Genomic DNA, 11,042 nt, shown 5'->3' with positions numbered 1-11,042 from the left:
TCCCCCCCCCCCCCCATGCAGTGGCCTGTGGCGGTTTCATTACCAAGCTGAATGGAACCATCACCAGTCCTGGGTGGCCAAAGGAGTATCCTACAAACAAAAACTGTGTCTGGCAAGTGGTGGCCCCCGCTCAGTACCGGATCTCCCTTCAGTTTGAAGTGTTTGAACTGGAAGGCAATGATGTATGTTTCTGCACTCCAATTGACTGGGGATCGTGTTGGGATGTGGCTCAGGGCTGAAAACTGGCGAGGGGCTCAGCAGGCGGGGAGGTGGCCTCCTAGGGTCGTGGGGTTGTAGCTGGGCGGAATCTGGGGGGTGTTTGGTGAGGCAGTTTCAGCGGCACACCCTCTGCAGATGGTGGGCTTTGGTCCTCTTGTCACTGATAAATCCGAGGAGAATCAAGACAAGAGAGGAGGAGGCGGGTCTTGGGGGCGGGGGCTGCGAGGTGGTCAGGACAGGTGCAACCCCTGGGGTAGGAATCTGGGGCTTGGCGTCCAGCTGGGAGGAATGGAGGCGGTGAGATGCAGCTGGCGACCAGGGTGGCATAAACACCCCATTCCCTCCCTTGGGCGGTGGTCACGGGATGATCAAGGCAGCCATCCGAGGCCCAGGCAGAGCCCTACAACTGGACAGCTAGTCAGGCGTGCCCCCTGTCTGCACCTTGGGCTGGAGGGACCCCAGTAAGAGTCGAGAGGACCCTCCCGCTGGGCCTGACAGAGCTCGACTGCCCACCTGGCAGGGTGCAGCTCTCAGGAAGGCAGCCCTGCCATGCGCCAGGGTCTGCGGCGGGGACTTGAGGGCACCGGGCGGCTCCCCATGGCTCCCCCTTGCAGGTGTGTAAGTACGACTTCGTGGAGGTGCGCAGCAGCCTGTCTCCTGACGCCGGGCTGCACGGCAAGTTCTGTGGCTCTGAGACACCCGAGGTCATCACCTCGCAGAGCAACAACATGCGCGTGGAGTTCAAGTCCGACAACACGGTCTCCAAACGCGGCTTCAGGGCCCACTTCTTCTCAGGTGTGCGGGTTTGGGGGCAAGACCACAGGCTGAGGGCAACACGGCTTTGTGGGCTCCCAGCCTCGGGGCACCCGCCCACCCCTCTCTGCCCGCTGCCCCGGCCCTCACAGTGTCTCTGCCTCGGTCCTGGTTTTATAGCGTGGTGGCTATGTTATTGCAGGGCTACCAAAACAAGCGACCACAAACCACGTGGCTCAAAACAACCAAAAATGTTGCCTCTCACAGCTCTGGAGGCCAGAGGTCTGGAACCGAGGTGTGGGCAGGGCTGTACTCTCCCAGAGGGCTTGGAGAGGAGCGTTCCTTGCCTCTTTCTAGCCCGTGGTTCCAGCACTGGAGTGTTGGGTGGTCTTCATCTCTTTATTTTTTACGGGCTCTTTAAGGATTCTTAGCTGTCCTCATAGAATCAGAGGGCAAAACTAAAGCACCAAGTGTTCAGTGACACATTACCCGCAGTGGGCAGAGGGTACAGAGAGGAGGGAGATGTCCCTGACCCTTGAAGTTATCCTGGTGGGAGGGCCGGGGATGGAGGTTGGTCCTTGGTTGACAGGGAAGGAAGCTGGCTTAGGAGAGGGCTGCATACTGTGCCGCCTTGAGCTACAAGATCCATAACGACAACAACAGCTAACATCTGAGTCCATCCATAATAATAAATAAAAACTAACACTGACTCAGGGCTGGACGCTGTTCTAAGTGCTTTCCCTGTACTAATTTGTTTCCTTCTGTCAACAATCCTGTGAGGTAAGGACACCATAACTGACTCCACTTTACAGGTAAGGCAACTGAGGTACAGAAAACAAGGGCTCCCCAAGGTCACAACAGCTGGAAGTGGAGGAGCAGAGCTGGCACTGGGCCGCCTGGCCCGAGGCTCGCACGCTTACCTGCTCCACAGGCAGGAGGAGGTGTGGGGCCGTGGAGTAACAGCCCAGGCCTTTGGTCACACAGACTGCTTGCTCACTGAGTAACCTTGGGCACGTTAACGTTCTCAGCCTCAGTTTTCCTACCTGTAAAATGGGGGCATAGGCCCCTCCCTCCTAAGGTTGTATGCGAATTAACTTAGATAATACAGAGGGTATAATAGAGTGATTAGTGTCCATCACAGGGTAAATACTCAGTGCACGGTGGTTATTTTTATTATTGTTAATATTATTATTAATACTAGCTTATCCTTTAAGGAGCTCCTTGGTTTGGGTGGGGAGCAGGAGGGGAGAACCTATATATACATTAAAGTGCCTTAGGAGCATGGGGAATTCAACATGTACCAGGGCCAGGTAGTATCCAAGGAATGCTGCCCCACCCTCGGCCCCCGTGGAAGGATAAATAGAGTTGGGACAATCAGGGAGGCTCCCTGTTGGAGACTCCTTTTGAGCTGGGTTCTGGGCTGTGAGGGACATTCCCAAGTTGGTGGTTCCTCTTAGGAGAGTCCGTTGATCCCCGCAGACAAGGACGAGTGCGCCAAGGACAACGGCGGGTGCCAGCACGAATGTGTCAACACCTTCGGCAGCTACCTGTGCAGGTGCAGGAACGGCTACCGGCTCCATGAGAACCGGCAGGACTGCAAAGAGGGTGAGGCTGGAGCGTGGCCGGGGTGGAGGGCACAGGGAGGCTCACCTTGGCTGCCCGAGTGTGCGCATGCGTGAGTGAGAGCGCGGGGCGCTTCCTCCAGGTCTAGCAAGCCGCGGACTGAGGCTCAGCTTCTGCCTTCCCTCCTCCCACCTCCCTGCTCAAGAGTGATTTTCGCCAGGGCAGTCACTCCTTCAGGAAGCTTGTAGGGGCCCTTGAGTGCTCTCCTACAGTTATTATTGCAAAGTGGTTAAACGCCAGGCTCCAGAATCAGACCACCTAGGTTTAAATCTTGGCTCTGCTACTTACTAGCTGTGTGACCTTGGGAGACTTAGTTAACCTCTCTGAGCTTCAGTGTCCTCTTCTGTTTCAAACGGACTAAACATACCTCCTTCTTAAAGTTTTTGTGAGGGTTAAATGAGAGCATGCTTAGAAAGTATTTCAGACAGGCTGACACATATTAAGCGCTTGAAATGTTAATAGATATCAGCCATCTATGTCATAATCATATTTACCGTTTGCAGGTCTAATTGTAAAATAGAATTTGGGGAAGACTTTGCTCCCTGCTCCATTCACTACTGGGAGTCCAGACAGCTTTTCGTGTCCAGTCACTCTGGGAAAGGCCTTCCCATGTTCTTACCCCATCCTGCAAAGGGAGTTTGAGCATCTCGATGAACACACAGGCCTCCAGGCCTTGTCCCCACCACAGAGCCCCGCATGCACATCAGGGTGAGGGAAGATGTGAAGACCTCATACACCTGTTCTGGGATAAACATTTCAGAATTAGGAGATACTGGCTGGGGTGCCACAGAGACTGGTCAGGGCCTCCCCGGAAGGTTAAAGAATGAGCTTAGACATCTTCAGAAGCCCACCCTCGGGCCCAGCGCTGTGACCTGGACACAGGAGGTCACAGGTTGGGTTGAGAGGTGGGTTGGAAGAACTTGGAAGGAACTGTCATTCTGGAACTTAAAAAAAATTTGTTTAGCCCCTGTGGCGTGGATGCGGGGGGGCAAGAGGGATATAACTCCGCTAAGGTCCCATCAGATGAACTGTATGCGTTCCCCCAGGGTGGCAGGGAGTGCGGCAGCGAACATCCCACGTCTGAGCTGCTGCCCCTGTTGGCGCCCATTCTCTGTGGAGCAGAGGCAGCAATGAGGGGGAACCTCCGTGCAGCCGCCCCTCCCTCTTACCCACCCTGAACCTCCAGCTGCCTCAGCCTGAAGCCACAGGGCAGAGACAGCAGTGGTACCTCCTCAGCGCCCTCTATTTCCTAATCAGCAACAGCAAAGGCAGGCCTGGCTCTACCTCGGACCAACAGGTCACTTGCCATCTCTCAGCTTATTTTCTCAATTAGAAGGTGGGAAGGATTAAATGAAAGGATGCAATCAAAGTGCCTAGTGCAGTGTTCGACACAGATAGAGACAAATTCTAGCTATTGGCCAAAATCCTACTTACTAAGCAAGTTGTGGGACCGCTCTTTGCAAATAGCATGGTTACCAGGCCAACATCCGTAGCCACCAATTGAAATTGCTTTGGAAACTAAAAGACAGAAGGCATAGTGATGGAGATCTTTGTTAGCACTTACTGAACATTTCACATGCATTACCTCATTTAATCCATGCATCCCCGCTACAGTGTTGGCACCCCTTTTACCAATAAGGACACCAAGGCTCAGAGTCCCAGAGCTTGTAGGTGGTGGCACCAGGACTTGAACCGAGGCCCATCTGACCCCAGGGCCTGTGGTCTCAACCACTAACTCTACCATATTTCCAGTGACAATCACAATGAGAATAGCAAGAGTAAGAGAGGTGACCTGGCTCCAGGAAGGCAGCAAAGCCAAATAAATCAGCAGATCTCTGAGCTGGGGGACCCTTTATTGAGGCCAAACCCTGCCCTCACATATTATGACTATGTGACAAGAGGTCAGGGAAGAGACTCTTCCGGAATGCCTCTTCTGCTGCCCACAAATGAATTACCTCTCTCTCTCTTCTGTGTCCCCCCCCTGTCACCCCCAGCTGGCTGTGTGCACAAGATCAGCAGTGCAGAGGGGACCCTGGTGAGCCCCAACTGGCCTGACAAATACCCGAGCCGGAGGGAGTGTACCTGGAACATCTCTTCAACCGCGGGCCACAGGGTGAAACTTGTGAGTTATTTTCAAAGTTTATGGACAACACGGACTTCGGTATCAGGCTGACACGGGTCTGAGTCTCTGCTCGGCCTCTTCCCAGCTCTGAAACTTGGGGAAACTTACTCAACATTTCCAGGACTCAGTTTTTTTATCTGGAATATGGGGCTGCTAATGAAACCTACCTCTCCGGGCTGTTGTGCAGATTAAGAGAGGAGGCACCTGAAGCCCTCCGCCCAGGGTGGTGGGTGAGAAAAGCTCTGTAAGTAGCACCTGTTCACAGTGGTGTCAGTATGACCTGGCACCCATCACACAGATTTCAAGCGCTGTTTGAGATTCAATAGTTTCCAGTTACAATATTTTACAAAAAAAACCAAAACCAAAAACAAAACATTCTCAAGGTTAAACAAAAAATGTAGTCAGTCAGAGGGTTGGAAAGTGGAAATCAAGTTTCCAGATCCCCATGCTCACTCTAGGAATGACTTCTCTGAACATTTTCTTGTGAATTCTTCCAGAAATTTCTGTGTGTGTGTGCACAGGAAAGCTCACATTTCTCAAATGGATTCTATTTTTCATATTCTTCTGCAACTTACATTTTTTCCAGTTAACAATAGGAGGTTAAGTTATGTATGCTAATTCTCTCTTGAATTAAAAATCTATATCTTCCAAGCCTTTCTTTAAAGTCCCATCCACGCATATGATTGTGGTGGTCTGCGCACCATGCTCGGTTATTTCAAAAGAGAAATGAGTTTTTCCTACAAGTCTTGCTTCTCAGCCACCAGGGACTCGCAGATCGTGGAGTGTAAAACAAACCCTCTTAGGGGCCTCCCTGGTGGTGCAGTGGTTGGGAGTCCGCCTGCCGATGCAGGGGACACGGGTTCGTGCCCCAGTCCGGGAGGATCCCACATGCCGCGGAGCGGCTGGGCCCGTGAGCCATGGCCGCTGGGCCTGCACGTCCAGAGCCTGTGCTCCACAGTGGGAGAGGCCACAAGAGTGAGAGGGCCGCATACCACCCCCCCCAAAAAAAAAAAAAAAAAAGTATTGTAAAAAAAAAACAAACCCTCTTGCTTTCCGGAGAAGTTGTTGTATTCCAGCAGACAAACAGTTTTTAAATGGGTCACTCTAACTCTGGAGATAGCTAAGCTCTTCAGAATGTATATGGATGTCCCCCTGAATTATGGACGAATAATGCAGGGAAAGGGGAGAGAACAAAGGAGAAGGTGATGATAAATAGACCATCACCCAGGGACTTGCGTGGGTCTTTACTGGCGAGAGCGGTGAGGAGGACAGGTGGATGAATGCGCGGCCAGGCTGGGCACGGGTGCAGGCCTGGGGCATCGAGGGCTGAAGGCAGGGCCTCTGACCACAGGTGCCCAGTGGGCACCTCATATGCATGGCTGCCCGCGTAGGAAATGCTTTCGGCTGCTCTCCTGGGTCAGTCGGAACAGCCTTGAATCTGGGCGAGGGCGAATTAAAGCAAGTGCATTAGAGAAAGGCTGCCGTCTGCCGGAGGACGATCGCCCGTGGCAACACAAATCTCCGAAGACAGCGGGGGAATGGCGCGCCCTGGGGTTGGGAACGCGCAATTTGCACAACTGGTAGCGGCGCTTCCCTGGAAGAGCCACAAGGTTTTAGTAACTGTCCCAAACGTCTTTTCCTGTTCTCTACAGTACTGAGGAAATAAAGCAACCGATCACAGTGGCCAGTGAACCCAGATCTCCAGTTTACCCGAGGCACATACATATGCACTAGTTCTTAAATTCTTCCTTGGGAAGTGGATGGTGGGTACACCGATCATGCTCTACCTTTTTGCTACCAGAGTGTGGGCTGAACACTTACCAGGAAGCTGGTGTTTGACTGCACAGGGATAGCCACAGGGTGTCCTATGGACTTTTGGGGAGCGCCCCGTCTCCCTGGCCCACCGTCACTCTCCCATTGCATTGCCCACCCTGGTCCCACCAGCACCCCCCTTCCCACTCCTGGCCACCATCCCTACCCCAACTCTCCGGCCCCACCTCCCTTCCTATAAGTGTGAAGAACTTTGCCCATTTCAAAGCTCAAGCACAAGATGTGTGTGTCATTCTTACGAAAGCCAATGGCCCCTCTATTTCTCCCTCTCTAACTCCATCTCTGCTCTGTCACCCCGGGCCCCTTTTGTGAATTTTGCGATCCCAACCCCCAGCTAATGTTCTCTCTCCCTCTCTGTCATTTGGTCCAAGTCTTCAGTTAAACCCTCCCCTCTCATCTTGTCCCATCCCCCTTGTAGCCATGGGAAGGCCATCGGCCAGTCGTGTGCCCAACGCCTGAGAGGCCCTACATTTGGGGCTGCAGAGCCTGGTTTACAGCCTGGAATTATGTGGTTGCCCTGGCCTGCTTCAGGGGACGGTCTTGGGGGGACAGAGAGGAGGGAGGCAGTATAGCCTGGTGATGGTTAGGAGTGGTGGCCGGGAGTCAGGCTGGCTGGGGGTCCAGTTCAGCTCCATCCTTCTCTAGCTGTTTGCACGTGAGCAAAAGCCACTTAAGTTTCCTAAGACCCAGTTTCCCGTTCTGCACACTGGGGATAACAGTAGCTATTCCCTTACAGTATTATCAGAATTGAGTGAGAAAATGCAGGGCTCTGCATGGAAAAAAATATTCAACTCTGGCCAGCCACTCTCAGGACAATGACGTGGAGTAGCGCGCACTTCATGAAGCCTCATTCACACGGTGCAGTGCAGGGGTTAAGCACAAGGGCTCCTTGACCTCCTGGTCATGGCCCAACTCTGCCAGTGGGTGACCTTGGGCAAGTTATCCGACAGCCCCGTGCCTCAGTTTCCTCATCTGTAAGGTGGAGGTTATCATGGTGGACACCTCACAGGGTCATGAAGATGACTACTTACAAAGCATTTAAAACAGCCCCTGGCTCAGAGTGAACACCTTGGTCACTGCTGCTCTCATCGTTGAGGGAGAAGCTGCAGGATGTGCCAGAAAGAGCACAGACACCAACAAGCACTGAAACGCTCTGACCCCGACCATCTTATCCACATAGTGGTCATGGTAGCAATAGCTCATAGGGTTGTTCTGGGGACTGAGAGAGGGGCTAGCTGGAGACCTGCTCAACAGATGTGGCCACCATCACCACGGGCTCCATGCCGCCTGCACAGCTGGCTGGGCAGATGCGTGGCCTCGTGCCCCATCCTCCCCCACCGCGGGAGAGGGGGGCCCGCCCTGGCTGAAGTGACCTTGCCTCACTTTCTGCTCTTCCATCCCTAGACGTTTAACGAGTTTGAGATCGAGCAGCACCAGGAATGTGCCTATGACCACCTGGAGCTGCACGATGGGCCCGACAGCCTGGCCCCGGTCCTCGGCCGTTTCTGCGGCAGCAAGAAGCCAGACCCCGTGGTGGCTTCGGGCAGCAGCCTGTTTCTCCGGTTTTATTCGGACGCCTCGGTGCAGAGGAGAGGATTCCAAGCCATGCACAGCACAGGTGCGTGGGCTGGGAGCCCGGCCTTCAGCTGATCCCCACATGGACTGGAGATAGATGGGTGATCAAGGCAGTGAAAGGACCACCTTTAATTCTGACTATGGGGGATGAGCAGTGTATGATAACACGTCCCTTTTAAAATGAAACACGGGCGACCATAGGGGGAAGGGTTGTTCTCTTTTAATATCCTTCATTGACAACCTTTGAAAGGGGCAACCCTTTGTCAGCGCCACGTTTCTTTCCTCCCTTTCTTTCTTCCTCCCACCGCCCCCCACCCTGCCTTTAAAATTTTACTTGTAATTTTGCTGGTCTGTGAAACCCTGAGTCTGGGTGCTGAGTGGTGGAGGGTAAGTAGCCCTTTGTGCCCTCCAAGGACCGGTTCCAGAAGATGAAAAGTGCTTTTGTTCCCCATTATTTTTCCTCACTTGAAATAAATAACTTTATTCAGCCCTTTGGAGGAAAATGTTTATGCATATAACTTACATTATTTACTGTGTTAAACGGAAGAAAGTCAGTAAGAACACTGGCTCTGCTCTTTAGCCATTTAAAGGATACAACCTGGGACTAGAACCCTTGAAGCAGCTTTGACTCTCTGATCCTGGCCCTCTGGCAAAGCGGTGACTGTGCAGCCCACTCAGAGTCTGAGATGATGATGATGATCACTGTGAGGTTTTCTGATCCCTTTAACAGCCCCTCCTCCCAGTTTTTTTCCCAGAACCAGAAAACATGAATCAGGTGAGACAAAACGACAGCCAGCACCTTCTCCGTCTGGCTGGCCCTTGCCTGGGAGAAAACTCCCCACCGTTCACGGCTGCGTTGTCACTTCCCCGGTGAAGTTTAAAAGCCACTAACTAGTGACTTCACCCTCTTGTCCCTGCGGGCTGAGTGTGGGTGCTCAGGGTAGGTCAGGGTCCTTCAGGCAATGGGGGCACACTCAGGTAGAATCGTTATTTGAGGAGAATTTAATAAGGGACTGTTTACAGAGGGGTGGGCAGGGTGTGAGGACACCATGGGGACAGTGCAGCAACCAGAGCTAGGTTGCAAGGCTGTTACTACCCCCCGGCCTGGATACCAGAGGAGGGAACGGTTCCTGGAGCCTAGAGATAGAGGGGAGCAAACAGAGGGCCCCCCAACAGGAGCGAGGACCAAGCAAGGAGGGGGCCTGGGACTAATGCCCTGACCTCTCTCCTCCCTCCTCTGATCTGCTGGTGTTCCCTGTGGCTGGATCATGAAGGCAAAGGGCTCATCCATGTAGACCCAGAGGTCTGCCTCCAGGGGCCCAGAGCAGGTGGGGAAGAATGGAGAGGGGATCTGGCAGGAAGGATGGAAGGCATCCTGCCCTGCTAAGCGCCCATTTCCTTGCCAGCCACGTCTCAAGAATTTGAAATTTCCCAAAGACAGCTCAGACCTGGAAGAAATTCTAAGCTAGAGCACACATGGGATTAAGAGTTGGCAGTCGGACAGGACTGGGGCCAGGCTGGACATGGAGCTCCAGCTGGGCTGGGGAATGTTACCAGATAGTGTGGAAGCCACGCCAGCGGGAGGAGGCTGAGGACCTGCTGTGGAGGAATTTGCCTTCAGAGTTTCTGTTGCTTTCTAAGTTCCCATCCCTCTCATTTACACATTTTTATTATGTGGTCTCTAGCAGCCTAGACACATGGTAGGATGGGACTCAGGCCAACCAGAGTTACTGTCCCAGTGAAAAAACGCAGAAGCCAAGGCTACAGAATACAAGTCCAAAGTACAAGGCGCAGCTCGCCTGTAACACTCACAGGGGTTTCAAAGCTGGCCTATAGTTAGGCTCTCAAATGCAGGCTCCAGCCAGGTCTATTGTGAGGTTTCAGGTTTGAGCGCTCACCAGCAGTTTTGACGTGCTTTTGGTGCCCTCTGCTGGCAAAATGACGAATTACAGTAAGTCGGCCGGGCAAGTGTGAGCCCTTTTCAGATGCTTCTAGCGCTTCCACGCAGTAAAGTGGTAATGATCCATCACATCCCAGCGACCAGGCGGGCAAATCATCCATTGGCCCCAGGTCTCCATAAGTGGAGAGGGGAAAAGGCTTTTGTCAGTAGCATGCCCCGCTATTCCCCGAGGCCTCCCTATGGCCCAATCTGGGAACACAGGCCCTTGGTTTGTATGTGAGGGTCAATTTGGACTCCCCAGTGAACCCTGAAACTCCTGGATCTCTTTTACTCCTCTGTAAAATGGGCTGATGAAACTTTCCCGACCCTTCGCACAGGGCACACACCAGGCTTTGTGGAGAAAACTGGCCGGTACGGAGGGTGTGAAGAGAAACTGGGGGCCGGGAAGAGGGGGCGCGGAGCGTGCGCTGTCTGTGCGGAGGGGGCATCGCGCTTCTCTCTCCGCTCTAGAGTGCGGGGGCAGGCTGAAGGCCGAAGTGCAGACCAAAGAGCTCTATTCCCATGCCCAGTTTGGGGACAACAATTACCCGAGCCAGGCCCGCTGCGACTGGGTGATCGCGGCGGAGGACGGCTACGGCGTGGAGTTGATATTCCGGACCTTTGAGGTCGAGGAGGAGGCCGACTGTGGCTACGACTACATGGAAGCGTACGACGGCTACGACAGCACGGCGCCCAGGCTCGGCCGCTTCTGCGGCTCCGGGGTGAGTCCCGGGGATGCGGGGGAGGCGGGCCGCGGAACTGTTGGGTCAGACACACGTGCGTCAGAGTCCCTGCCCCGCTTATAACACCAGCCAGGAGGCCCGCTCTGCTGGAGCACAGAGGGAAGCTGGAGGGTAGTCGCAGAGGAGGTTGGGAGGTACCGGGGACCTAATACCTAGGTCAGCTAGGTAAGAGCAAGTCCTTTTTAGGACTGCCTAGTTTTGCAAAGGGTTCGTCTCTCCCCGCCCCCTACCCCCCCCC

At 53.7% G+C, this 11,042-nt stretch overlaps 1 protein-coding gene across 1 annotated transcript in view; it reads left to right on the top strand.

The window, feature by feature from the left end:
* TLL2 (tolloid like 2) overlaps positions 1-11,042 on the top strand; it is a 131,303-nt gene that overhangs the window by 118,742 nt on the left and 1,519 nt on the right. The window contains exons 15-20 of the mRNA XM_007456189.1: positions 22-182; positions 834-1,014; positions 2,452-2,577; positions 4,590-4,717; positions 7,952-8,165; positions 10,533-10,783. Coding sequence (XP_007456251.1) covers positions 22-182; positions 834-1,014; positions 2,452-2,577; positions 4,590-4,717; positions 7,952-8,165; positions 10,533-10,783 — 1,061 coding nt within the window. The remainder of the gene's footprint in view (positions 1-21; positions 183-833; positions 1,015-2,451; positions 2,578-4,589; positions 4,718-7,951; positions 8,166-10,532; positions 10,784-11,042) is intronic.

Source organism: Lipotes vexillifer, unplaced genomic scaffold (assembly GCF_000442215.2).
Source record: "Lipotes vexillifer unplaced genomic scaffold, Lipotes_vexillifer_v1.1 scaffold184, whole genome shotgun sequence".
Taxonomy (NCBI): Eukaryota; Metazoa; Chordata; class Mammalia; order Artiodactyla; family Lipotidae; genus Lipotes; species Lipotes vexillifer.
Note: the sequence above shows the minus strand (reverse complement) of the source record. Positions and strands in the feature narration are given on the sequence as shown.